Here is a 26,592-nt window from a genome sequence, read left to right on the forward strand (position 1 = left end):
CAAATAAACCTACCACTAGCACAATAACAATTTGAATTGCAAAGCCCTTTGAGAGAATGAGTAGCATTGATCTGCAAAATGCTAGCAGAATATTTTAGATTTGGTGTTATCTTGTTTGAATGACCCTGGAAAGGGAGAAGGTGGTATTGATGTTGCTTCAGCGGAGGCTTTGCCTAGATGCATCCTCATACTCAGCAATGGACAAATTCATTTCCAAAGTGGTCCCTCTGAGATATGGAACACTGCAGCTTTAATAGCCGTATCTAGATTTCCGACCAGATCTCCCTTTTTATCATAAATTATCCAAAAAGAAGCCACTCTAAATAATAAATTAAATATTACTTATAAAAAGTACACCCCGGACCCACCCACCCATCCCCCAAACAAGCTGACAATTCACCAAGGTCAGAATTGTCAGGTTTACCCTACAATAATAAAAAACAGCCTTTCTCCTCCTCTCCAACATTCCTTTCTTGCTTCTGAAGATAACACGTTCAGCACACAGTGAGATCCCTTGGCCCATGCATCTGTGACATCTTGCAGAGTTTAGCTGTTGCTCTCCAGCCAACAAAAAATTATAGGATGACAAGTACAAAGGCTCTCTACTGAGAGCAGGAGAAGAAATCCTTCAGAGAGTGCAGCCAGAAGTCGCCAAATGAACATTACCCAAGGGCGGCAATGCAGAGCCTAGAAGTAAGATTTATTTGCTTATATGGGCATGGTATTGGTCTCTTCTGCAACCTCACTGACCAGGAAAATACTCGGGCATTTCTTTTCATCATTACCTCTTGAAAGCAGGTATTTGGATAGCAAAGTACACTGAGGCACGGGAATGCATATTTTTCATTGGGATGGAATATCACACAAAATATCTATGATTTTCTAAGTAGCTAGTGTAATTTAAAGCCATGGAATCCTGTGAAAAGCTCTTCTGTGCAATATTTAAGTGATTTCTGAAAGTCACTAGAGAAACAGACAAAATAGAAGAGTAAAACGTTGTTTTGAAAGTAGTTTTAAAGAAAGAGATGTGTGTGTATGCCTGTTCTGAAGCTCTACGAGGTTATGGGCTCTGTATCGTATTATGGTTAGGCACAGGCGAGGGACGTTCGCCTCTGGCCTCCAGGACACTCAGCGATTATATGAAGTCAACTAGTCGATTGAGGGAGGGAAAGTAACCTTGTTTCACATCTATTCGAAAATTCAGATGATTTTGTTTTTTTCTAAACACACATAAAACTAGGGAATTTTTTCTATTTCTCTCTTATGGACTAGAGATGGAAATTGTAAAACCACAAGAAGTCAGAGTCTGGGATACAATCTCATATGAAATGGTAAGGTGATTTCTTTAGAGGTGACATTTTTGTTGTTGTTGGAGTTATATCCAGCTGCCATATGAAACCCTCTCTTAAACTGGAGAAGACTTCAGATGTTCCTCTAAATAAAGTCAATAGATAAATGTATCAAAAGGGTGGGTAAGAATGAGCAACCATCTCCAAACACAGACTATGGAAGGTTTCCAGAAAGATCTATACTTAGAGATTCTTTATTGGAAAAGCTGTGAGTGCCAAACTTTAAAGTTTCCAGATATTGATGGGAATGACACATGAATGCTTGGCCACTCTCCCTTCATAGCTCCTGCTGAGGCAGAGGACCAAACATATGTGTCATTTCAAGCTCCCCTTATTTTGAAAAGAACAATGTTCTATCCAGTCCCTCATGGGAAACTTCAATAAATTCACCTCTTATATCCCTGGGCTTGACCTGTTTCTCTCTGCTATTTTTTTTATTCCAGATTGTTCAACTGGTGTGCATTTTATAATACCCAAATGTGAAGTACCATTGTTTACATATTCTGGAAGCTTATAGCACTATTTTTACAAAGAGGTAACTCTTTGTATGAATTTTTATGTAGGATTCTCTTTTTTTTAAAACTGAATCTGAATCAGTAAGAAATATTTAACTTTTGGCTAAAGCATCCTCCAAATATGCCTTATGCATTTTGAGTTGTCTGCATTTTTGTGAGTTTAACAAATGCAGAAATTTCTAGAGGAAAGAAAAATAGCTTTCTCATCGGTATGAAATACAAAAGAAAAATACTAAACTTTTTCAAGAGGAGGCTCTTGCCTGACAGTTCAGCCCAGTGCAGGGGAGGCCTGAGCATACCCTGCCAAGTTTTATTTTCTTCTTTTTCAGGGAGAAATGATCCTGGTGGCAGAACTGCTGGTTGGCTGTCAAGTATCGCCCTATGGGAGTCAGAGAGATTTATGAGCTTAAAGCGCCCTGCATGTTATGAACTAGGCTCGAGTAGGAACAAAATAGAGGCTATCTTGCAGTCTTCACAGATTGCTTCTTGTCAACAGATCAGAAGACTGGGAAATTAAAAAGTTACCTGAAAACCTGAGCAGGCAGTATACATATGTGAGCTCTGAGTAGGGACCAGAGCTTTACAAAAGTTGTGGCAAAGTCATTGCATATTAAAATCATTGGGTAAAGCAAACAAGAGTCTCTTGAGAGAATTTAAATGGATTCTACTATATCTTTGAGGCATGAAGCAAAGAGTTATTAGCATTACCAATTACTAAAATAATCCATTGTATTTCTTTAATGATGAAAGCTGCAAGAGCATGCACCAGAAATGTACCTCTTGCTGAAAACAAATAATGCATATTTTCATGTAGTTTTAAAAATTTTTATTTGTTAAGGTCTGTGACTTTGACTAGAGTCATCGAGGATTTTGTGAAGAATGATAGTTCTCTTGATTGTCCAGATACAGTCTATAGATTGAAGATGTGACTCAATCTGAAATTTGAGATTCGTAGCCCATTCCAAACAAAGCACTCAGGCTGACATTCCTTGGATAACAAACACTATCAGAGAATAGTCCTTATCAGCATTAGAAATGGGGGGGGCATTCTAGGACCTCGAGAGAATAAATCTAGCCTAGTGAACATTTTCTGAAGTCATGAATTATTTTGTCAAGATTCAGTATTATATTAGGAAATGCCTTGTTCCTGGTCAGTGGAGGGTTGTCTACCTAAGTGCCCAGATTTTGAAGAAGAGCCATCTGCCCCATAGAATAACGTCACATAGCTCTTCAGAAGAACTTCAAGAAAATCTTAGCAAATTGAATAAGCACTCTTGTTGAAGGAACAATTTCACAAATGGACCGGACTTTCTAATGAACCATTTGAACAAGCCCTCTCTTTGACATCAGATTTCCTTCCCGACATAAAACTGTAAAAAAATAATCTGAATTATTACTTCTGTTACAGTGCCATTTTGCTCAAAATATTTTATTCAGGGATTCATATATAATTACCCACCTAATAAAAGGAGCTATTAGGTTGTAAAGATCCTATCCCTTCCATGCTCTTTTAAAATTATGACCTACTCAAGCTTGAAATCAAAGACAGAGCTGAAAGGAATAATTCAGCTGAAACTCTCTTATTGGGTTTTCAAGTCGCCTAACTGATAAATATGCAAACTAGCTCCCTTTTGGCAATTCAGCTGCATAAACAGGGATTAACTCCAAATGCAGCTGGAAATTCAGAAACTAAAAGGGTACACACAAAATGTTCTTAATTTCACCTAGTTCCAAGCCGTAGATAAACATGGCGTTAGAAGTTTAAAATTCTAGTTCGCAATGAAGATGCAGCTCTGAAAAGCAGCCACTGGATTTATAATGCATCAGAAGGGTCAAGCGGCACCTTCCGCTCTGCTCCTCTCTGACTCTGGGCAGGCATAGTGTAGAAGGTTCCCCTGACAACAGGGCCTGGTGGCCGCCAATGACCAATGCTGCCCCCTCTGAGTCAGTGAGGAGCCTGTTGGCGGAAGTGACATCACACAAGAGTAGGTACTGTTTGAAACTGCCTTCCATTTTCCTTCCCTTCCTCAGGGCCTGTTCTCAGAGAGTCTGCCGTTTCCACAGAGGGTGACAGGGACGATGGTCAGGAGGCCAAGCGGTATGTGAAACTGGCCACCTTGCCCAAGGCTGGCTGCCCAAGGAGAACTCAGGGAGGGACAGGATGAAGTGGGGGAGGGGAGCTCTTCCGGCCAGACTTCTGAGGAAGATGGCCACGGTGAAGCTTTGAAATATCATCACAGTGTGATATGGCACAAAAGCCACCCAAATTGAAAAGTGTCTATTACAAGCTTAAGCATGTAATTACCGTGTGTCTGAGAAGATTGCATATTGTATCCTCTTTCAAGAAACAGACTGCTGCTGGCAGGATGCCCCTAGTTGCAGATTTTTATGTTCCTATTCTCCAGACATAAATATTAACCAAGGTTGGATTTACAAATACTTGCTAAAATGGGTGAATTTTACAGCCACTGGCTAATATCCACCACTTGTGCAAGACGAATGTCTGAGTTACAAAACATAAGCATTCGCTGCCTTTTGTTTACTTATTTACTTTTTGTGCTGTCAAGAAAACATCCAATCCTTTGGTGCTATGTGGCGAGAGAATTTCCGTGGGTGCTTTGTACTTTGAAGTTGAAAACAAAATAATGAGCTCGCACTGATGTGCGATGGCATGGTACAGGCTTCGGTAACGCACTTGCATTTTGTAAGACTAGACCTACGCAGAAAGGAAATGACAGGCCTCCGTGAAGGAAAACCCAAACCTTAGTTATGACAGCATGGTCACTGCAGTGGCAAAGACCCAGGACTAGGCTAGCAGCTTCAGCTTTGACATTGCAGTGAGGATGTATCTTTGCTTTTGTGTAGGGACCCCATGGTAATCATTGTGAAATTCCTGATGCCTATGAAAGAAGGGATGCTCTTTCCTTCTGAACTGCTTCAGGATCTTCCATAACTGAGTGGTCCTGATGGTTGACCTGTACACTGGTTAAGAGTTCTTGGACACAGGTGTGCTGTTTATGGGTAATTGGTATGCTGCAAAGTTCCCGGAAAATACACCTCATCAGCTGGGTAAGATGTGTTAAAAGGCCGAGCCTGTGATGGCATTAAGTTGCTTCATTAGCCCTTCCAAACTTGCCATTTGTTCACTCAAATCATCCTGTTCATATACCTGCAGAAAGAACGAGAACAAAGAGTCAGGACAGGTGAACACCGAAACCCCCTTTTATGAAGGCAGTGGCCACATCTAGTTGTTTTACTTTGTATTACCAACCATGACACAGTGGCCCACAGCCAAAGCAAGAGGCTGTGCTCGGAGTATAATCCACTGAATGAAGACACTGGTAATGAACGAGGCAACGATGAGAGGAATGATTGCCTCGTGTTTCACTAACCATCCCTGTGTTGAGGGAAAAGCTTTAATCAAAAACAAAACAAACAAACAAGTCTCATTGCACATCAAGTTCTATCTACCAGCATAGAACTGTGTGGTCTCAGATAAGTTAGTGAGCCTCTCTGATCCACAGCTCTTCTCAGCTATAAAATGAGGATGGTCATCTATTTCATAGCTATCCTGAGCACCTTGTGGCCTGTGTAGTGACTATCACAGTGATCAGCACATGGTACATGTTCAATGTGTTACTCTCCTTTTTCTTTCCTGTGGGTCACCCAGCAGGATCTGAACAGGATGCATATCACCATGTCCCTTTTTTTTTCATAACACAATGTAGGTAGATTTTTGTGTGTGGAAGTATGATGGGCTTTGTTTGCCTTGACCAATGAAAGGCCCGAGGAGTATGACTTCAGTTTGTACGTAGAAACAAAATTCTCACCCCAAACCAGAGCTGCCTATATGCATAATTGTAAAGGCAGTCTTGTAGCACATTTGATTGGTGGATACAACAAAGAGGTTGAAGTGAGGAAATCTTGGAAGTGTTAGTGAACATACTCTCTAGAACTCTTACTGGCAGCCATGAGAATCAGGTTATTAGTAATATAAGATCATTAGTTATCACGGAACAGATATCCCCATTGTTGTCCTCAGGAATTCTGATGCAGTTAATATAAGATGGTTAGAATCTCTCTCTCTCTCTCTCTCTCTCTCTTTAAGACAGAGATCACAAGTAGGCAGAGAGGCAGGCAGAGAGAGAGAGAGAGAGAGGAGGAAGCAGGCTTCCCACTGAGCAGAGAGCCGGATGCGGGGCTCGATCCCAGGACCCTGGGATCATGACCTTAGCCGAAGGCAGTGGCTTTAACTCACTGAGCCACCCAGGCACCCCATAGAACCTTTCTCTTTTTAAACTTCCCAAGTAATTCTGATGGCTAGCCAGTGGGGAAAATAAGGCTGTGGTATTGATTAGATCCCAGCTCTTTCATATACTTGCTCTTTTTCAGTCTGTCTCTTTAGGTGTCAAAAGGGAGTAACAAGTTTGCCTCATTGTGTAGGATTCAAGGAGGCAAGTATTCAGGTTAATACTGGGAGGATTTAATCAGTCAGTGTTGGTGGGCGTTACCTGCTCAATAAATATTAGTTTTTCTTTTCTTTTCTCAACATACTCTTTATTTTGACTAATACAAACCTGTCCTACTTGATTATTCTTGGTCACTAATTTGATTAAGTTATTGAAACAATGAGACCTGAGTCGTAGCTCTGTGTAGGAGAGAAAGCATTACTCACTACCTGGGCAGAATGTGTATCTAATCCTGCCAAATAAAGACCATTGATCAGCAGAGCACACCACTGGAGAGTATTTGAGTGGTGAGCACCAACTTTCTCTAGCCACTAAGGAAACAGCTCAGAATGCATGATATTAAATAGGCAGAAAATGCTTCCTTTTTATAGAAATTTCTGCATACCAATGAGTGGTCATATACCACATAATCTCCAGTGCTTAATGGGGAAGGAAAAGTAGCCAGTTTGGCTCAAAGACTGGTCTACATATGAAGGGAGAGGTTGAAGGGATGTGATCCATTGGTAACTTGTTTCCTAACTGTGGTTTGGGTTGTTTTTCTTAAATTATCTAGCTATCATTGTCCAACACAGCAACTACTAGCATCATGCAGCTACTGGATTTCTGAAATGTGATTAGTCTGAATTGAAATATTTTTTATATGTATAAAATACACACCAGATTCTGAACACTTAGTATGAAAATGTAAAATATCTTTTTGACAATTTTTTTTTAATTTATTGCATGTTAAAAAGATAGTATTTTGGAGGTTCCTCAAAATGTTGAAAATAGAACTGCCCTATGACCCAGCAATTGCACTACTGGGAATTTACCCTAAAGATACAAACGTAGTGATCCAAAGGGGCACGTGCACCCGAATGTTTATAGCAGCAATGTCCACAATAGCCAAACTATGGAAAGAACCTAGATGTCCATCAACAGATGAATGGATCAAGAAGATGTGGTATATATATACAATGGAATACTATGCAGCCATCAAAAGAAATGAAATCTTGCCATTTGCGACAACATGGATGGAACTAGAGCGTATCATGCTTAGCGAAATAAGTCAAGCGGAGAAAGACAACTATCATATGATCTCCCTGATATGAGGAAGTGGTGATGCAACATGGGGCTTAAGTGGGTAGGAAAAGAATCCATGAAACAAGATGGGATAGGGAGGGAGACAAACCATAAGTGACTCTTAATCTCACGAAACAAACTGTGGGTTGCTGGGGGGAGGGGGGTTGGGAGAAGGGGGGTTATGGACATTGGGGAGGGTATGTGCTTTTGGGTAAATTGGAAGGGGAGGTGAACCATGAGAGACTATGGACTCTGAAAAACAATCTGAGGGGTTTGAAGTGGCGGGGGGGTGGGAGGTTAGGGTACCAGGTGGTGGGTATTATAGAGGGCACAGCTTGCATGGAGCACTGGGTGTGGTGAAAAAATAATGAATACTGTTTTTCTGAAAATAAATAAATTGCAGGAAAAAAAAAGATAGTATTTTGGAAATACTGGGTTAGATGGAAGATAGTATTACAATATCATTTATTTTTACATCTTTTAATGTGGCTTCTAGGAAATTTAAAATTACACATATAGTTCACATTATATTCCTATAGGGCAATGCCGATCTAGTTTATTTGCCCTATTTCTGTGTATCCTTTAACATACAATCTTATTGCTTTTAATATTATATAGCTTTGGTTGTCACTCTTTAGGACCAACCTTATATACAAATATGGGCTACCTGACGTAATTCCTTTTGAGATGAGATACATTACATAGATGACGAGATATGGCCAACAACCCTAAAACTAAACGAATATTGTACTAACTATAGCCAAATCCTGACAAAGTAGTGCAGTAGGTTCCTATAAACTTGAATCTTTTTAAAGTATACAAAACATATATTAATCATATAATATACTTCTGCCAAACATTCACACACATACATATATCCAGATTCCTTGGTTTCCATGTCCTTAAAATACCTTGTCCTTGCAGAACCGAAAACAATAAAGTCAAGAAAAAATTTATTGTTAATTCAAATGAGATGATTCTAACTTGTTTTTCTCATCTTTTTATCTCCCCTTCCACTGTGATTTTTCAATGTATATGATATGATAGCTCTTTTTTCTCCTTTTAAATACTTTCTCTTGAATTATATTCAGAAACACTGTAAGGTTTTCTAAATCTTTGCCTTTAGGCAATATCTCTTCAAATCTCTTTTATAATCCATTTTTGGGAGAACTGTTTTGCTCTCTCAAAATTTAGATTTTTTTTTTGTCTCCATTGACTATCTTTCTGAGTTTTCTAATTTGATCACATTTTAATTTTTTCCTCTAGTTAGCAAATGTTTTCTCTCCAATAACTAAATTTTCTCTTATTTTCTAAATATGTCTGTTTCTTCTCTTTTTTCCTCTTAAACTCCTACCTTCATTTCTTCACTTTGTATTTTCTTCTTTTCGATTCTCTATGTCTAGGCTACTGTATGATTTTAGAAGTGACACATCTGATAACTTTAGAAAAGTCTTCAGAGTATAGCTTTTTGTTATTATTATTTTTTTGTTTTGTTTAAAAGAATCATCCTATATGTAGCCAAATGCCGAGGTATTTCAACTCATTGCAGGGAATACATATATACATCTATAGACATATACAGATGTGTAGGTATATAAAGTCACACATTCTTTAGTAGTCTGCTTGAGTTTTAAGATTGCTTTTTAAGTATAGCAGCCATCACTGTTTCACCTGATGCAGCATAAATTTCAAGGATGGCCTTACATTGGCTGGGTCCTCTGTTGCTTTGTGGCTCTCCTCGGATACTTCAGGGGCTGTGGGCACAGATACAGGAAGCAAAGGAGATCTTGCCTTTCCAGCCAACCCAAGAGAGGCTGTCTTAACATGAGTCTTGGGAAGAGTAGGCCCTGAAATAGAAAACACAGAGTGAGGAAAGTGATGTATAAAACATTCTGGGGAACAATCTCTCAAGCGTGGAAGCCAACTCCAGTGGGTTGGCATTGATTTTGGGTTATTGTTCATTCTGGAGTATAGAGATGAATTATGACACAATGAATGGGCTCATTTTATTTCTACTGAATGGAAGACAAATTCTGATTAGACCTCTCCAGACGACGCTCCACCAGTCATATGTAATTTCAAGTGGATTCCAAATCACAATGTGAAAGATTGCCTGGGAGCTCCGGACTGTTCATCACGCCCTACAAAGTGTCAGTGGAACTCATTTGGTGCCAGTCTCAGCTTTGGGCCAAAAATCCCTGTGCTAGCTTGCCCAAATAAAGCCTAAATTGTTTAACAGGAATATTTGTCCCATTAAAAGAGATGGTCACTCTTGATCTATAAACGACTATTAGATGTTATAGTAAAATAAAGTCCTACTGGCTAAACTTATAGGATCTCACTCCTAATTCTCTTTTGGGGGGGGGAGATATTATTCTGTTGTGATCAGTATAGCTTCTCTCAATAAAATAATTTGTAGGAATTGCTGACTTTCTACTAGATGATATTTCTGTCTGTTAGAAACAATGGATACCTTTTCTTTTTGGGTCTGAAATTTGCTTATAAATCCTGCTTAGCTTATAGCAGTAATATAATTTGTCCTTATAGCATAAAATAAAGGTTTTATGAAGGCTTATTGAATCAGCTAGTATACCTCACATACTTAACGGACTTAGTCATTCTTAGCTTTGTAACCAAAACCTCAGCACAGAGTGTATTTGAATTAAATCATGGAAAGAAGTTTGCCTGAGTTCTTTTGTACCATCAAAAATAACACTTGAGTTCTAATGATCCCAGTGTCTATTACTACATATTTTGGGGAAAATGTTTTGTTTTGATCATAGTTTTGTAAATTTAATTCTAATTAACGGAACTCAGAGGTTATTTTACAATAAAAAAATTGTGGGCATTTGTTTATTGGAAAAAATAATGGGAACAGTCTAAGAGGTCAACAATTGAGTACATGCTAGGCAAAATAATGATAAATCATAACATAGCACCTTTTCTCATACTTTCATATTTATTTGGCCTAACACGAATTCCTTCATACTTATATTCTTTCACTTTTAAAATTCCAAAGTTTGCAGTTGGAGTGATTTATCACTAGAGGGTGATCTTAAGTTCTTGGTAGCTCAGATGAAAAGAAATATAGAAATAGGAGAAATGTGAATCATTTTCTTTAAGAGAGGAAATATTTACTGAGTGCCTATAAGCTCCAGACCTATGGTAAGTACTTTAAGTCATTTTAGGCCAAAAAACATAGTGGGGAAGAATTTGGGATTTATCAATCTAGTCTACATTCAGATCCTGGAACTCTCAACTATGAACTAGCCATTTAATCCCTTGGTCAACTGACCTAACTTCCCTTGGCCTGTTTCTTCTTCTGTAAAATGGAAATGATAATTTGTGAGATTTAAATAAGATTATGTAATTAAAGGGGCTGGTCCCTATAACTTGTTCAAAGAGGGCAAGCTACTAATAATATTTAATTGACAAAACATTATGCTAATTTTCAGTTCACATATGAGGATCTTAAAGTGGAGAGAAGAAATGAAGTAACTTACTCAGCCTCACACATTTAGGAAAGGGTAGGCAGGTTTGTATCAAGATCTATCTAATGCCACTGAGCAAATTAAGGATTTACCATTAATATGTTGATCCAGCTTATTCAATTTAAGTTAGCTTTTTGAAGAAGCAATGTAAAAGAACATGAAATCTAGTTCAAAGACTATATGTGACTTTAGGATAGAAACTATTTATTATATTGTTTTGTATTTTCTCATGGTCGCATAGGGTTTTAACATAAAGGGGAGAACAACATTCTAATAAATTCCAGCATTGATTTAAACTTTTATTACAATGTTATTTAAATATATACAAGCATAACATGTGGCCTAGCTTTTATAAACTTGTAATTCTTATACTGTGCTATAAGACCAAATCACATTTAAAATTAAATAGCAAAGTCCTATAAAAATAGCACAATTGGGATTAACATCCTTAGTTTAATATGATGGGTGAGCTGGTTTGGCTAAAACAAAACACCCATATAAATGGGTACAGACTGCTATGGCAAAAGTCATTTTGGGTTTGTCTTATGTGCTCAGTTTAAGACTACCAAGTTCCTCTGGTTGAATTAAGAGGAAAACCTTGTTTCTTTCAGAGAATGTAATGCCAGCTGGTCTTCATTGGATATTAACAAACTGTTTGTATATCAAGTCTACCTCCATCATTTTCTCTGTAGCTTCTGACTAGAAATGCAATGTTCCTGGAGTCAACTTGGTTCTAAACTCAAATACAGAGGCAGGAACTAAAACTCCTGGCAAAGTGATGATATAAAATGGCTCTCCAGATGCTCCAATATGTGTAATTCACATTAATATTGTAGATAGTCACTGAAGTGAAAGCACAAAGTTTAAAGAGGAATTTTCATAGAGGACTGGTGAACCCTGAGAATCTATTGAACCCCTACTTTGAATTCCATTTCTTGAATTATGCTTATTTTCCCTTCTAGAATGTTCACCATGTTCTGCTTAAACCGGAGTTAAACTTTATTGCCATGGAAAGCTGCTTCTCTTAGAACATTCCATGAGCTACCTTCTCCTTTCCTATATTTGAGTCGGTGCATTTTAAAAACTAACACCGATTTCTATACATAGCTTTTATGTATTTACTTTTGCTCCAATTTTGGCTTAGGTGTTCTTGATTATGAAATCTATTTTATTTTAAAAAGTTTTAGCTTTAAAATGTTTATTTTATACATATATATTTTAAAGATTTATGTATTTATTTTATAAAGAGAGAGTGAGCATGAGAGGGAGGGGTAGAGGAAGGAGAAGGAATCTCAAGCAGACTCTGCACTGAGCTCAGAACCCTTCCTGGGGCTCCATCTCATGATCCCGAGATCATGACCTGAGCCAAAACCAAGAGTCAGATGCTCAATGGACTGTGCCAGACTCCCCCAGCTTTAAAATTTTTAATAAACTAAATTTTGTCTGAAAAATTGACAATTTAACTCTTAAACACATGCAGTGTATATCTAACACATATTGTAAATCAATTCACCTTAACATAGTTATCTACAAAGAGAATGACACTAGGAGAAGTCAATGACAAAGGCAGAGCTTATTATGTAGGAAATAATAGGTAGGAAATAATTCCTACATAATTATGTAGGAAATAATAAGCTCTGACTATGTCATTGACTTCTCCTGGTGTCAGGAAACATACAAAAATAAAGACTGTTTTAGAGTGTTCTGTAAAATTCCCTATTTATTTGACTATCTCGTTTGTAGCTTTGCATGTGGAAAAATTACAGTTTTCTCTCTAAAAGTATATTTTAATGCTGTATTTTCTGTCCTGGATCCTAAACACTTGGGCAGAGCCACACAGTGTATTGTACTGTATCTAAAATACTTTAAGTATCACAGTACGATGCAAGTATGCCTAGAGAGTACCATAACTCAGACCTATTAGAAAGAAGATCATTATAATTGATTTTCCCTAGCATCCAGGCAACACTTACACATTCGGAGCCTACTGAATGTTGAACAATATACAAGACACTGCATTTTACAAAAAGAACTAAAGACATTGTCTTGGCTTCAAAGACCACACAGTGTGTTTAAACCTCAAGTGACTGCCTTTTCTCAAGTAATATTCACAGATTCAAAGAAATTCAGAATGCTATTCCCTTAAGGGCTCTTGGAGTTCATCTAGTGACCTTCTCTTTATTTTGCTGAACAGAACACCAAGGTCCCTGGAGATCAAAGGATGAAGGTCAATTAATTTCAATAAAATTCCAGTTTAGGGGAAGAATTTGAAAAGTTTTTAGAGTTCATTAGCAGAGTTTTCCTGAGGTACTTTATGGTCTTAAATATTTTTTTCTCCTTTTCCTGGATGGGGAATTAAGAAAAGACTATGAGGCACATTTCTTAGGAGAATTACCAGTAGCCAAAAAGATAACTTTGGTTTCAAAACTTCCCTTTAGTAAAGGGGAACAGATGTTGTAAAACAAAGACTTCTATGAAAACATGCTCTATTCAAAAGCTGATGCACATGGTTTTGGGTGGGCATTAACTCTGTTCTTATGCTACGTTTGCATTTGGGTAGATTTCAGCATTTTCTACTCTGAACCACCAATGTTTCAAGCCTGGACACTGGTGAACACTGGGTCCTTAAAAGCTCCCCATGGTGAGCTTCTCTCCTTACTTATGTACTTGTAGTTCACTATGTGTTAGTGGCTCCCGTCTGGATTTTCTAGTCTGCATCCCCATCCTTCCACAGGACCAGAAATCGTGCCTCTAATCCTTCACCTTATGCTGGAGACCCTACCAGTGTCTTGCCCCTTTGGTTAAATTCTGAATCCGGGGCACGTGGGTGGCTCAGTCAGTTAGGCGGCTGCCTTTGGCTCAGGTCATGATCCCAGGGTTCTGGGATCGAACCCTGCATCGGGCTCCCTGCTCAGCCGGGAGTCTGCTTCTCCCTCTCCCTCTGCCTGCCACTCTGCCTACTTGTGCTCTCTCTTTCTCTGTCTCTCCGTCAAATAAATAAATAAAATCTTTTAAAAAATTCTGAATCCATTTTCTACACCATGAAATCAAGCAAACATCTTTATATAAAATCACCAGTCTCATGGCATGAGCTATGGCCAAGTGAGAAAGCAGGGTAATCACTTAGCATCGTATTAGAGAGTGGCAGCTGGGAGCTCAGTGCAATCTGAAGACGACACTGGGAACCCTCTTGCTGCCTCTCACCTACTGATGAATTGTGATTGTTGGGGCACCATTTAATTTGAGGCCATTCCTTCATATTGAACCTTCCTAGATTTCAGTAAGAGGGTCGAGGTTGTCATTGCCACATTTCCTCTGCTGCAATTTGGCCTTTTTTTTTTTTTAAGATTTTATTTATTTGACAGAGACAGATCACAAGTGGGCAGAGGGGCGGCAGAAAGAGAGGGAAGCAGGCTTCCCGCTGAACAGAGAGCCCGACACTGCACTCGATCCCAGGACCATAGGATCATGACCTGAGCCGAAGGCAGAGGCTTTAACCCTCTGAGCCACCCAGGCGCCCCCAATTTGGTCTTTTTCACACTGTCCTCAGAAACCAGTTTAAAAGCCAGCTTTGTTCTTGTGGCCCTGGTCGCCCCCAGTCTCTGTGTACTCATTCCTCATCATGGCCGCCTTAAGGCATGATAGCCTTTGTTGGGCTCAGTGATGTTTTGACTCACTGAAAGAGAACCACCATCCTACCTTCCCAGAGAACTAATGGGAACAGTAAGAATTACAAAGAGCATTTACACCAGGGAATTAAACTTCTGTTCTTCAATGTTGAGCAATGATAAAGCTTTTGAGAGTTTTTTCCTATTCTTTGTAGATCTAGGGAGTAACCACCAGAGAAGTCTTCATATTTACTTCTTTCCTTTGGGAGAACTGAGCTTATGTTAATGATTGGTCTAAACACACAAAAAATTTCAATGAAACTTCTCCGAGTTTTATCAGAGCAATATATCAAAGCAAAAGCAAATGAAAGACAGAAGTTACGCCTGGGTGGCTCAGTTGGTTGGACGACTGCCTCCGGCTCAGGGCGTGATCCTGGAGTCCCGGGATCGAGTCCCACATCAGGCTCCCAGCTCCACGGGGAGTCTGCTTCGCTCTCTGACCTTCTCCTCGCTCATGCTCTTTCTCACTGTCTCTCTCTCTCAAATAAATAAATAAAATCTTTAAAAAAAAAAAATAATTCTTTTCATGGCTTTCAGCCACTAATTTAATATAATCTTAACCTGGCAGTCATGATCCTCTGTGATCACTTCGGAATATGAAGAACAACTTTCAGGTGTGAACAAGAGCACTGTGACACTTTTGGAAAGGATGTGAACAAGGCTGAGGGGGGCAGCAAGTGAGCAGTGAGAGGGTTGGCACCGTGGCTCTGCAACATTGTCTTTCGCAGACAGGCCCTTGAGTGGATGGGTCCCCAGTCCTGAAGACCAAGCAGGTCTTCATGACAAAAGGTTTGTGATTTCCTGTATTACTTTTTTTTCCATGATAGTTAAAAAAAAAATATATATATATATATATAATGTGTATATATATATATATATATATATATATATATATTCTACACAATAAATTCTAGGCACAGAATGTGTGTTTAAATAAATACTTACATACTGAGGAAGAGTCCTAACCTGGGACTTCAAAGAACAAGTCATAAAGTCTTGTAACTTTGGCTTAGCAGCCTACTTTCTTTGGGTCTCGATTTCCTTATAGCTATAAAGGTCAAAAAATTTAATCTTTAAGCTATTAACTATAACATTCTACAAGGAAGGAGAATACAGCTACTCTACCCATACTGAACTTTACATGTGGATTTCTTTGCTCTCCTTAAGCTTCAGGAAGCACTAGTTAATCCATGGTTAAAAAAAAAAAAAAAAAAAAGAATCGAAAGAAATCTCCAGCCAATAAATCCTTAAAATCCAATTACAGTAACTTATGAGTTAAACTGGTACTTTCCAAAAAAAAAAATGTTCTATCATTTTCTCTTAAAGTTATTAATAAAAAGCATAACAATTATGGTCGTTCTGCTTTTTTATTTCAAACTAACAACAGACAGCTCAACTAAAAATAGGCAGTTTAAATTACAGCAAGTTTACATTATCCATGATTAATTGAAAAACTTAAATTTACAAATGTTCCATCTGAAACCACTATAGATTTTCCCCTACCCAGGGTGCATGTTGAAGAAGTGTTTCAGGCGACCCTTAGGTAGAACACATGATGTCGATATGCTAAATAAATGGGTCTACACAGGTATACAACTAATTAAGTGAGCATTGCTTTGGCTTTAATGTTACTCTCCTCAGCAGGACCCACTGAGGGGATAAAAATACAAATGAAGCTGAAGATCTGAGATGGCCCAGCCGCGTGCATCAGGTGTAGATAAGCATCCTCAGCAGGAATTGACTGTTTTAAGCTTTATTTTCACAGTACAGTTATTAAACATTTCATTTGCTCATTAGGTACATAATGTATGACTGCCAGGTGCAAACTCCTGCTAGCATCTCTCTGCAGAGGGTTCTCCCAAGTAAAATGATTCTTGGTGAGAAATGCGGGAACAGGCTGCAGTGGGAACGGGGTGAACGGAGCCCCGCGGGTCCAATCAGCGGCCAGCGGGTAGCATGATTTTGATTTCAATATTAATTTCCCCATCCTTGCCTACTTTTTCCTATTTCCTAACTCATTTTCCACTTCATCACCCTTAAGAATATGGATAAAATGGATAGTTTTGCAGAGGCTTGGGTTCACATCTCTCCTTGGTCCCTGACCCATTCTGACAAATGAAATGGCCTCTCTCCGTCTAGTTTCAGCATGAACCATAATATCACTGTCAAATGTATTTACTATTAAATAACAATTCTTTACAGGCTCGGGATGTCTGGTGGAAAATAGAAGTATATAGTTGTACATACTTCTCACACACAAGAAGCTTTGAAGCTCTGGAAAAATAAGAAACATGTACGTGGGAAATGTGCAACATTGTCTACCTTTTCACATAAACAACATATGGAACAAAAAGGGTGGGTATTTATCTAGATACAACAGCCTCAGGCATTCCTCATGGGTGACTGAATTTCAAGTATGTAAGCTTTGGCCTCAATCTTAAAACATTCAGTCTTCTACGTGTATTCTATTTTAAAGGTGAGGAACATACCTCAATGTCACTTCTGGGGATAGAAGCTTTATGTTCTTTTCACAACCTTCCCAACTCTCTTCAAAAATAAGGGAAACACTGAGGTTGTGTTGATGAGGTGACCAACTGGGTTGGAGACATGAGGTCAATATTGTCCCAGATGGCTTTGAATCCCTAAGAATCCTATATAAAGGGGAGGTGTTTATTTTGCATTTATAATGGATAAAGGAGTGCCTTCCAGAATGCTTTAAAGGGAGTTAAGTTTGATAAATAGTCATTCTATAACGTTTATGTTGGGAAATGGTGACTAAGAAAAGGATGGACAAAAAACCCTCAAGGAGAAAAACATTGTCTAATGTGTCTTTTTGTCCTTAAGATTGTCTAATGTGTCTTTTTGTCTTTAGAACCTACGTCAGTGCCTAATTCATACAGAGTAGAGCTGACATCATATTTGTAGGATTTGTTCCTGGAAACAAGACAACAACAGACAGAGGAGGCCACAGAGACTCTGCTCTCATAATCCTGCTCCTTTGAGCTGCCTACTGATTTCGATACCTCTGGATAAGAAAGCTTTCAGGAAAACCAGCTATGATTTTGAGAAATTAATTCACCAGAACACTTTTAGGTTCCTCTCTTTTTTGACTGCTTTTCTGAGGTTACTGGACCACGTATTAACAAAACAAAAACTATAAAATCAAAACTAAACACCTGTGTTGTTTACAGGCAGGCTCCCACACAGCCCAAGTTCACGGGTCCACCGTGACTTCCTAAGTTCTGCATATAATGTCAAAGTCAAGAGGCCTCTCAGTTAATTTCATGGATATTCCAGATCATTTTCAGAAAATTTGTTATGAAAAGGACAATTGTGTCCTCCTCCCAAATTGTTTTTTTTTCTTTTTCTAGTCTATTTGCAACAAGAAACAACAGGTTTGAGTTCTTTATTTCCATCAATTCATCTATTCAGATGTATTGTGCCTATAGGAGGAAAACTGTCAATTCTGTTTTTCACCAAAACTAGGCTTAAAAACCCCTCTTGTATTATCCCAGTTTTGCTGATATTCTAGTGATCAAACTTTAGAGAAACTACATCCTGAATTCATAAAGACAGGTGACACAGCATAAAGTTTCCTATCGTTTCATGAAAACCTCAGTAAAATGCATAAACAATACAGAAATCCAGATATTAGCTCACATGAATTCTGTAATTATGTATTCTGTGTAGAATATGATCATTCCCAAATTCATCCACACTAGTACACAAAGTTGGCATTCATGTATATTTCACGTGGTGTATAAATATAATGATTCTTACTTTCCAAAAATCAATTATTTTGTCAATATTGGAAATATTTCCTTTTATAAAGACAATAAGCCAAAGAGGATTCTGTTTTTCTAGTATAATCTTGATTATTCAAACCCAGATTTCTTAATATCCAATATACTTGATTTTTAAAATCTGATTTTGTTTTTTAATAGAAGCCATCAAATCTTTGTCTCTCTCTGTCTCTATCTCTTTCCCTCTGTCCTTTACACACACACAGACACACAGACACACAGACACACAGACACACACACACAATACACACACACTCTGATATTAAGACACAATGGCCAGAAACACACCTTTCAGATTACATTCTGGGGTTAGTACCCTATCATACTAACCCAATCTCTTCTAACTTTTACAAATCTACTTCTCGGACTGACCAAAGCACAACATGAATGGTATTCATGGCACAAGAACTTTTCAAAAACTCACAGTAATTTACTTATTCAAAGAGGTGATCATATATGTCAATGATCATACATTTAAAAATATTTTCAACTGTAAGTTAAACACCTTCACCACTTCCATCCCAAAGAATATGTATGCCATTGAGGAAAGTAACTTAGGTAAGCATTTTCATTTTCTCCATTAAGAAGCCAACTTCTTCTCTGTATTTTGCTGCCATACTTTTAGGGGTTGTCTACACTTGCACATTACCTATTTATTTATTCACCATGTCTCTCTCAGACACCTGGTTTTGACCTCACCAATCTATATAAATGTCAGACATAAAGGTCATAAATACCATCATAATTTTTCAACCTAATGGGTATCTGCCTTATAAATTTCTCTATAGGACTTGTTAGCATTATGTTTTCTCAGTTCTAGGAGTCACAGCAATATTATTATAGTTTTTATTTTTTCTCTTAAAATTATACAGCTAAATCAATGGAATGCTCCAAAGGCAATGGCATCTTTATATACTTGCTGAGGTATTTAGGGATAAAGTGAACTGATGTCTGTAATTCCTTTGAAATGCATCAAAAATTAAGGTGGATGGTTGGATAAACATGAGGCAAAAATACAGAATCTAGGTGGTGGGTACAGGGAAGTTGACTGTATAATTTTTCTGAGCATTTAATATTTTTATAGTAAAATACTGGAAGAAAAAAAACAATGGCAACTTTGAATCAAGGACTTATTTTGTTTAAAACTGCCTTTTCCTTGAAATGCTCTCCCTTCTTGGCTTCTGAAAAATTTTACTATTGTTCTACCTCTAGTACCTCTTTATTTACTCCCTCATAAAATGTAGACTTACCTCCTATTTCATTTTTCAAATTTCTTTCTTTTCCTTCAAATTCTTTCTCTGGGAGTTGTCATCTATCTACCCCGTGCTAAAGCTCTCACCTCTCTGAAAATGATTCTCTAATCTACTCTTCAGTTGTGATTCCCTCTTGAATTCCTCCCACTTCCCCACACCCACTGTCTCTTGCTCCATTGAGCGGTCCCCTGCCCCTTCAGGCTCAACAAACTCCACTCTCTCTGGCGCTTGCTTTCCTCTCACAGAGTACCTTCTCAGCTCACTCCCCTCCTTCTGTTTGCTTATAACTGTGTGCCTCAGGACACAGGGCTCAAACAGCTGCGTCACCCTGCACCTCAGTTTCCCCCTCATTCTTCATAGCCAATCATTCACTGAAGTGCCTGTTTCTTGTTTTGGAAGACAAGTCCTGCCGCTTTCTCCTCCATCAGTTCTCACTTGCATCAAGCTACATTACACTCTTTCCATCTTCATCTCAGTTTGCGATTTGATTCTCCTAAGTCACTAACCTACCTTTTCCTAGCTTATTATCTCGTGATTACTCTAGGAATCATTCTCTCTAACAAAAGAATGTTACCTGTAGACTCTGAAAACATGTTGTACTTTCTCATCCCTGGCATTTTCTTCACTCTGGTCCTTCCTGGTATGCTTTTGTGATTCTCCAGCAATCAAGGAATGAACATTGCCATCATGCAGAACTAGCCATACAGGCTGTCCCCGCACTTTAGTAACGGTGATCTTGGAGATGCTATTCGATTCTCCTATACTCTGGGTCCATTGCATATAAAATGACATGGTCTACTCTGCAGAGATGGTGTGGGATTTATAGACAAAACATGTGTAGAATGGCATTCTTCATAGTCCTTATTTATAGCTATCAGAGGATTGCCAACTGATAAACATTTTATTATAAAATGATTTGTATTTTACCCTGAGCTAACCAGAAATGCAATTTCCTGAGAATAGTCTATTCCCCCAAAGATATTGTTGATTGAGATTTTATTCTTTATTTGCAGTGGAACAAAATGTCAATGAAAAATTCTGACTCATCCTTGTCATGCTGGGTCAGAAAGATCTCTTCAAGTCCATATATGGGAAATTATTTATAAGGAAAATCTGTTGTTATGCAATGTTCCATAACTTTTCAATATTTGACGTGTTCTTGCAGCATGAAGTTTCTGAATATTTCATATCTGTAAGACGATTGGAAGCTAGGTGTGAAAAATAGGCTATTGGATATTTTGTATTGGGCTAATAAATAAGCCCATGGTATCTCTGGGTTTTTGACATTTATATAGATATTTATTTTAGTCTTCCAAAGAGAAATGAAACTTTCTTTGGTTGGATGTGTTGGGCCAATTCAAGTATGAAAAATATGTAATCAATACATATTTGGAAAGGAAAATGAAAAAGAAAAGACAAAATAAAGGCTAATGCAAATGTAAATAATACATGGAGAAAACAGAAATAAACAAAGTCTATTTTTTTTTTCCTTTTCCTCTTGTGAATGTATCTGGAGTTTTCTGTCATGGATTAGTGTCAGAATACCTCTGGAAAAATAATCTCTCTATAGATATATATTTACATGTTAAGGGAGATACTAAAATATATGTGGAGTGTTTAGTATCTGTGACATTACTAATTGCATAATCATTGTCCCTTTATGTATATGTATTATTATTATATAGTTGTTCAGAAAAGTAGGCTTTGGTTTCAGAGAGTCCTAGGTTCAATTCTTGGCCCTGACATTTCGATATAATGTAACAACGAATTAATTATTTTATCTTCTCTGATCCCAAGATTCCTCATGAGTCAATACTTTCTTCTCTGTGTTTCTATGAACATTAGTATAAGATAGCGAATTCACATGTTAAGTGTTTGCTAATGGCAACTGTCGATAACAAAGTTTGCAAGCAAATCACCATGCTTATTATTATCAGTTCATTTTTTCCTGGAGTATCTACTGGGATCCAGCACATACTAGGTTTTATTGTGATATGAAAGACTATTGAAAATTGGTGTCTATTATCATATTAAATGTTGGCTTAGGAAGATAAGCCATATGTGCAGTATTTCATTAGAATTATACTGTGTGTAGAATAAAGAGATAAAATTTAAGAATATATGCAGGAACTAACTAAGAAGGGACTGACTGTGTGGCACCTGGAAGACAGTGAACGCACTGGAGCTGAAGGAGGAGAGGGCGACGGAGCCTGAGCAACAGATGGTCCCCGACTGGCACAGGTTTCAGAAACTGGATCCTGTACCATCTGTCTAACCCAGGAGTACCAGGAGAAAGGTAAATATGTGCAGAAAATTCTCAAACATTAAAAACATCAAGAAATTGAGGGAAAAAGTCTTTAAGCATTTTTGTCATGGTACTTTTCAATGCCCTATCACTGTTCCTCTCTCGGATCTGTCATTTCTTAAATTCAAATACTCGGGTACTGGTAGGTCCTTGTATAGGTCCTGTTACCACTTAAGTTAAGAAGCGTGATATGAGGGAGGGAGGTAACCAAACAACCTTGTAATGCAAAAGAAAGAAAAAGAAAGACATCTGTGGGGAGAGAGAGAGAAAAAAGAGGGGGCACAGAGGGAGGGAGGAAGACTTGTTCAAACATTTATTGGAGAAGGAGGTTTTTTTCTGTAAAAACTCCCCTCTCTTCCACCTGCTCTTTACTATTGCCAAGCCTCCTCAAACATATATTTACTCCTTAGAATGATTTATTGTCCAATAAATGATTTATGATGATATTTTTCAGGATATTATATAATACAACCTAACTTTTTCACTACTCAAATAAACATTTCTTTTATTACCTCCCATTCTCTGTGATTTATATTACCCCTGCGTATCGGTTCACTTACATGTTCACCACCAAAAATACTGTTTAAATATTTTTTATTGATTTCCTATGCTCGTCACCCTGGTATGACACCAGATGAATCTAAAATTGTCATTGTACCGTGAGTCACTGTTTGAGGAAACATGTGTGTAATCATCCAGGCTGTGATGAAGCACTTTCCATTGCACACCAGAGCACGAGATGCCACGAACAGGTTCTGATGACCTCCTTAAATGACAACCCATCTTGGGTTCCCACAGAACCTCCCTTTCTGGGGAAAACTTATCACAGGTGGTTATGAATCTTATCTATTAGTCTCACTTAAAAAACAACAAAAAAGAGACCGTTTCCGAAGTGGGATCCCTTTTAAGACAATAAAATATTAATTCAATTCCTTCACCAGGCATTGACAAATATACACTAAGGCCCCAGGTGTTTGCACAAGAAAATGAATGACTTAATTTTGCAGAATTTCATTTGAGCAGGGGCAACGTGTTCAGCTCTTGGCCTCAGATTTCCAGAAAGTTACTTTTTACTAAAGGCCTTTGGATTGGTCTAAAAAACAAAGCAAAATGAAGCAAAGCAGAAAATACTCTGTTGTTTACATTGCACCACTGAGCCTAAATGCAGGATTATGACAAAGTGGCCGGTTAAGTGGTCCTTAACTTGTTATAGATAATGAACAGTTTGGGACTCTAACAAAAGCTGTAAATGCACTCTCAGGGAAAAATGTGCATGTGCTCCCTCACAAACACATGCACACACACACAGGTGAATGTAATTTCAAGTGAGTTACAAAACCCTCGAGTTCGTCCATGAACTGCAGGTGAAGGACGCGTGGTATGTTCTAGAACCTCACTCCTCGAAGTGTGATCTACAGAGTGGCAGTGTCAGCATCTTCTGGAATCCTCTTAGAAATGCAGAATCTCAGGCACTCTTTCAGAGCCACTGAGTCAGAATCTGCGTTTTAATAAGATCTGTAGGTTATTCCCCGGCATGTAGTAAGGAGTGTGGCTTTAGTGAGTCATGTTCATGAAGAGTTTAAAAGGAAAAACTTTCTTGTCAAATCACATTTGGAAATGAATCATACTATATATAATATTCTTAATAAAATAAAATATATGAGGGATGCCTGGGTGGCTCAGTTGGTTGGGCCGTTGCCTCTGCTCGGGTCATGATCCCAGGGTCCTGGGATCAAGTCCTGCATAGGGCTCCTTGCTAGATGGGGAGCCTGCTTCTCTCACTGCCTCTGCCTGCTTGTGTGTACTTTTTCTCTCTCTCTGGCAAATAAATAACATCTTAAAAAATATATATATATATATATATATATATATATATATATATATATGAGAAGACAAAGATATCAGTAATGTTTTACATATATTTGATAACTTCTTTTTCACACTTTCAACAGCTCAATTCTTGCTTCCTACTGTGCATTCTTCCTTGCCCTGTTATTCTATTTGCAGAGAGTTACTGCAGGGAAGAGCTAAGTCAGATATTAGAGCTGGGTTCTGGCAAATTCCATGGGCTTTACTCATGTTAAACTGGTTCGTCCTGAGAAGCAATTTAGGAAATGCACTGTTTCTAAAAAAGAAAGGCACGTGACCACCAAATCTATACACCGTTCGGACATAAATCCTTACTGGGTTTGAAGAATGGGCTCTCATACCAATTGGTAAAAACAGATTAAGAGATTAGAGAGGGAATGTAATTTAATGCCGTTTGGTCATTTAAAGGGTCTGGTGGGAGCTTCCTGCTTGTTGGATATATTTATAATTTGAGAGCAAGACCTGTTCAACTGGAAGAGGCCACACTTCTCTCTATCCTCAGGAAACGATATCGGGACAGCTCTGAGCAGACAGACCCTCTGCTCTCGTCTGTTCACCACTCTTTGTGCAAGGGCACAGGGTTGCCCTCTTTCTGGTGGGCACACAGGTAGTGAAATATAACATTCTGGAGTTAGATCTTGTTTCACCAGCCACTAAACCCTTAGAATTTATTTTAACCCCCCTTTCACCTAATCCTACAGATTCTGAATATAAGGACTTCACCAGGACCAATTTATACCTCAGTGTGGTCTCCCGCTTATATCAAATCGTAAGCTCCTGGATGCAGGGCTCACATTTTTAACTAGTATAATTCATTTTACATGAACAAACCCTTTCCACACTAGATTTTATTTCCACCATTTATGGTGAGACATGAAAGCATAAAGAGGTTAAGTGACTTATTTGACACTAACCCAGCCAATGAGCAAGGAAGCTGGGTCCTAGAGTTTTCATATATATATATATATATATATATATATATATATATATATAAAATTTATTTATTTATTTTTCCCTGTAAATGCTCTTTCAGTCCTATGTGGCTCCTGCCAGAAAAGAGAACGGGGGATTGGGATATACTTCTCATCACATGGCCCCACTGTGCTGCCTTTAGTCCTGCCCTGGGGTAGGCATCAGCTCAGATCCTGTGCACAAAGCCACCTATTTCAAAGAACTAACTGAGGCACCACTCCAAAGAGTAGCTGAAAAGAGAACAAACCAATAACTATAATTTTACATGCAACACCGACTGAAACACAAGTTTTAAATTAGCTATCTCAACCTTGAAAGGTAGACTAGGTTAACGCATTATTATAATTGGAAATGTGCTCTTTCGGTGGCTCAGGTGACCTCAGATCCAACAACTGGGTGAAAGGAAGGGAAATGGGAAGATGTACGTTTAAGAAGGGTACTTGGGAGTAGATATGAAAAGGGTATCATTGCGAATATCATTATTCTTAATTCCTATAAGCCTCTATCTGCAATTAGGTCATAATATGTCTCTTGGTTTGAAGTCAATAGGGCTGACTTCTTATTTTTCACTAAAAGAAGAAGAAGGAGAGAAAAAAGAAAAAGAAGGAGGGGGAGGAGAAGCAAAAGAAGGAGGAAAAGAGAAGAAGAAGAAGGAGCAGAAGAAGGAGGAAAAGAAGGAGCAGAAGAAGGAAAGGGGTGGGGGGGAGAAGGAGGAAAAGAAGGAGGAAGAAGGAAAGGAAGTAACGCAGCTTGCTAAAATCCCTTTACCACAAAAGATAAGGCATTCTTTCCTGAGAGTCTTGACTTTCTTTCTGGTAAATAAAAAGATGCTAGTAATAAGAACATCAACCCCAGCTATGAAATACACAGGACGTTTAACAGGGCACTTGAATCCTCCATTAAGTCCCAGCCAGTGAGATAAACATTATAAACATTCCGAAGGAGGAGAGCTCTAAATGGTTTCAGCAATGGTTTTCTTACTTTATTTTAATATTACAGGGATTTTTTTGTTTTCAGTGTGCTAGATTTTTCACAACACATTTTCAATACTCCATTAACCCAGAGTTTTATGTGAACATTTTATTTGTTTCAAAATTTCCCCTTGCTCCCCAAGGAACAGAAACCAGATGCTAATTGGTGAACTTAAGGAATTCTGTCAACTTCTGTCAGTACTGACAGTGTACACTATGAGTTCAGAATCTACTTGAGTGAATCCCCTTCTCTTACTCATACTTTTTGACAAAGCAAAGAAAAAATATAGATAGAATATCCACCCTCGTTTCTGCAGTAAATAAGACTGCTAGAATTTCATATGTTTCATTCTCTTTAGAGATGAAAGACTATCAAATTTCACAGATGAGAATAAGTAGGACTCGGGGGAGCAAAATTCATTCCAAAATTGGCATAATGGAAAGACTCAGGACTCTATTTCCACTGAGCCACACTCTGTCTTCCTATGAAGAAGGTGGATGTCATTCTCCATTGTAGTATGGATGTTAAATTAGTGAATAGATTTTCCAGGGGTGGTGGCTTCATTATCGGTTTTTTTGTTTGTTTTGTTTTTGTTTTGTTTTGTTTTTCCCACTCAGTGTAATTTAATTCAGCCTTGGAATAAGATGTTATACATAGTTCAGAGCATAATAACTTAGGCTCCGATGGTTGTGACTTCGTAAATTTTTCAGCTTTTCTAATCCTCTTGCCAACTCTCAAGTTGCTTTGCTTCACCTGTAATCATCATTTGACTTGAAATTGAAGACCTGAATTCAATTTCTGGCTTTTACCTTCATTATTCTATTCTGATCAGCTCCACAGATATTTATGGAGTGCTCACTGTGG

General features: G+C 38.2%; 1 protein-coding gene and 1 long non-coding RNA gene across 3 annotated transcripts in view; one reads left to right on the forward strand and one right to left on the reverse strand.

The window, feature by feature from the left end:
* Window positions 1-16,902, forward strand: part of LOC122902871 — a 69,191-nt gene extending 52,289 nt beyond the window's left edge. The window contains exon 6 of one of the 2 annotated variants that reach the window (XR_006383885.1): window positions 16,757-16,902. This is a non-coding gene — a long non-coding RNA (uncharacterized LOC122902871). Of the gene's footprint in view, window positions 1-2,193; window positions 2,228-16,756 lie in introns of those variants that run through there. The other variant, XR_006383884.1, reaches the window with a different exon arrangement.
* Window positions 384-26,592, reverse strand: part of DCC (DCC netrin 1 receptor) — a 1,152,813-nt gene continuing 1,126,604 nt past the window's right edge. Inside the window, exons 28-29 of the mRNA XM_044242950.1 lie at window positions 9,100-9,242; window positions 384-5,033 (exon numbers count right to left, since the gene is read on the reverse strand). Of these exons, the coding sequence (XP_044098885.1) occupies window positions 4,944-5,033; window positions 9,100-9,242 (233 nt within the window). The 3' untranslated portion in view covers window positions 384-4,943. The remainder of the gene's footprint in view (window positions 5,034-9,099; window positions 9,243-26,592) is intronic.

This window comes from Neovison vison, chromosome 3, assembly GCF_020171115.1.
Source record: "Neovison vison isolate M4711 chromosome 3, ASM_NN_V1, whole genome shotgun sequence".
Classification (NCBI taxonomy): Eukaryota; Metazoa; Chordata; class Mammalia; order Carnivora; family Mustelidae; genus Neogale; species Neogale vison.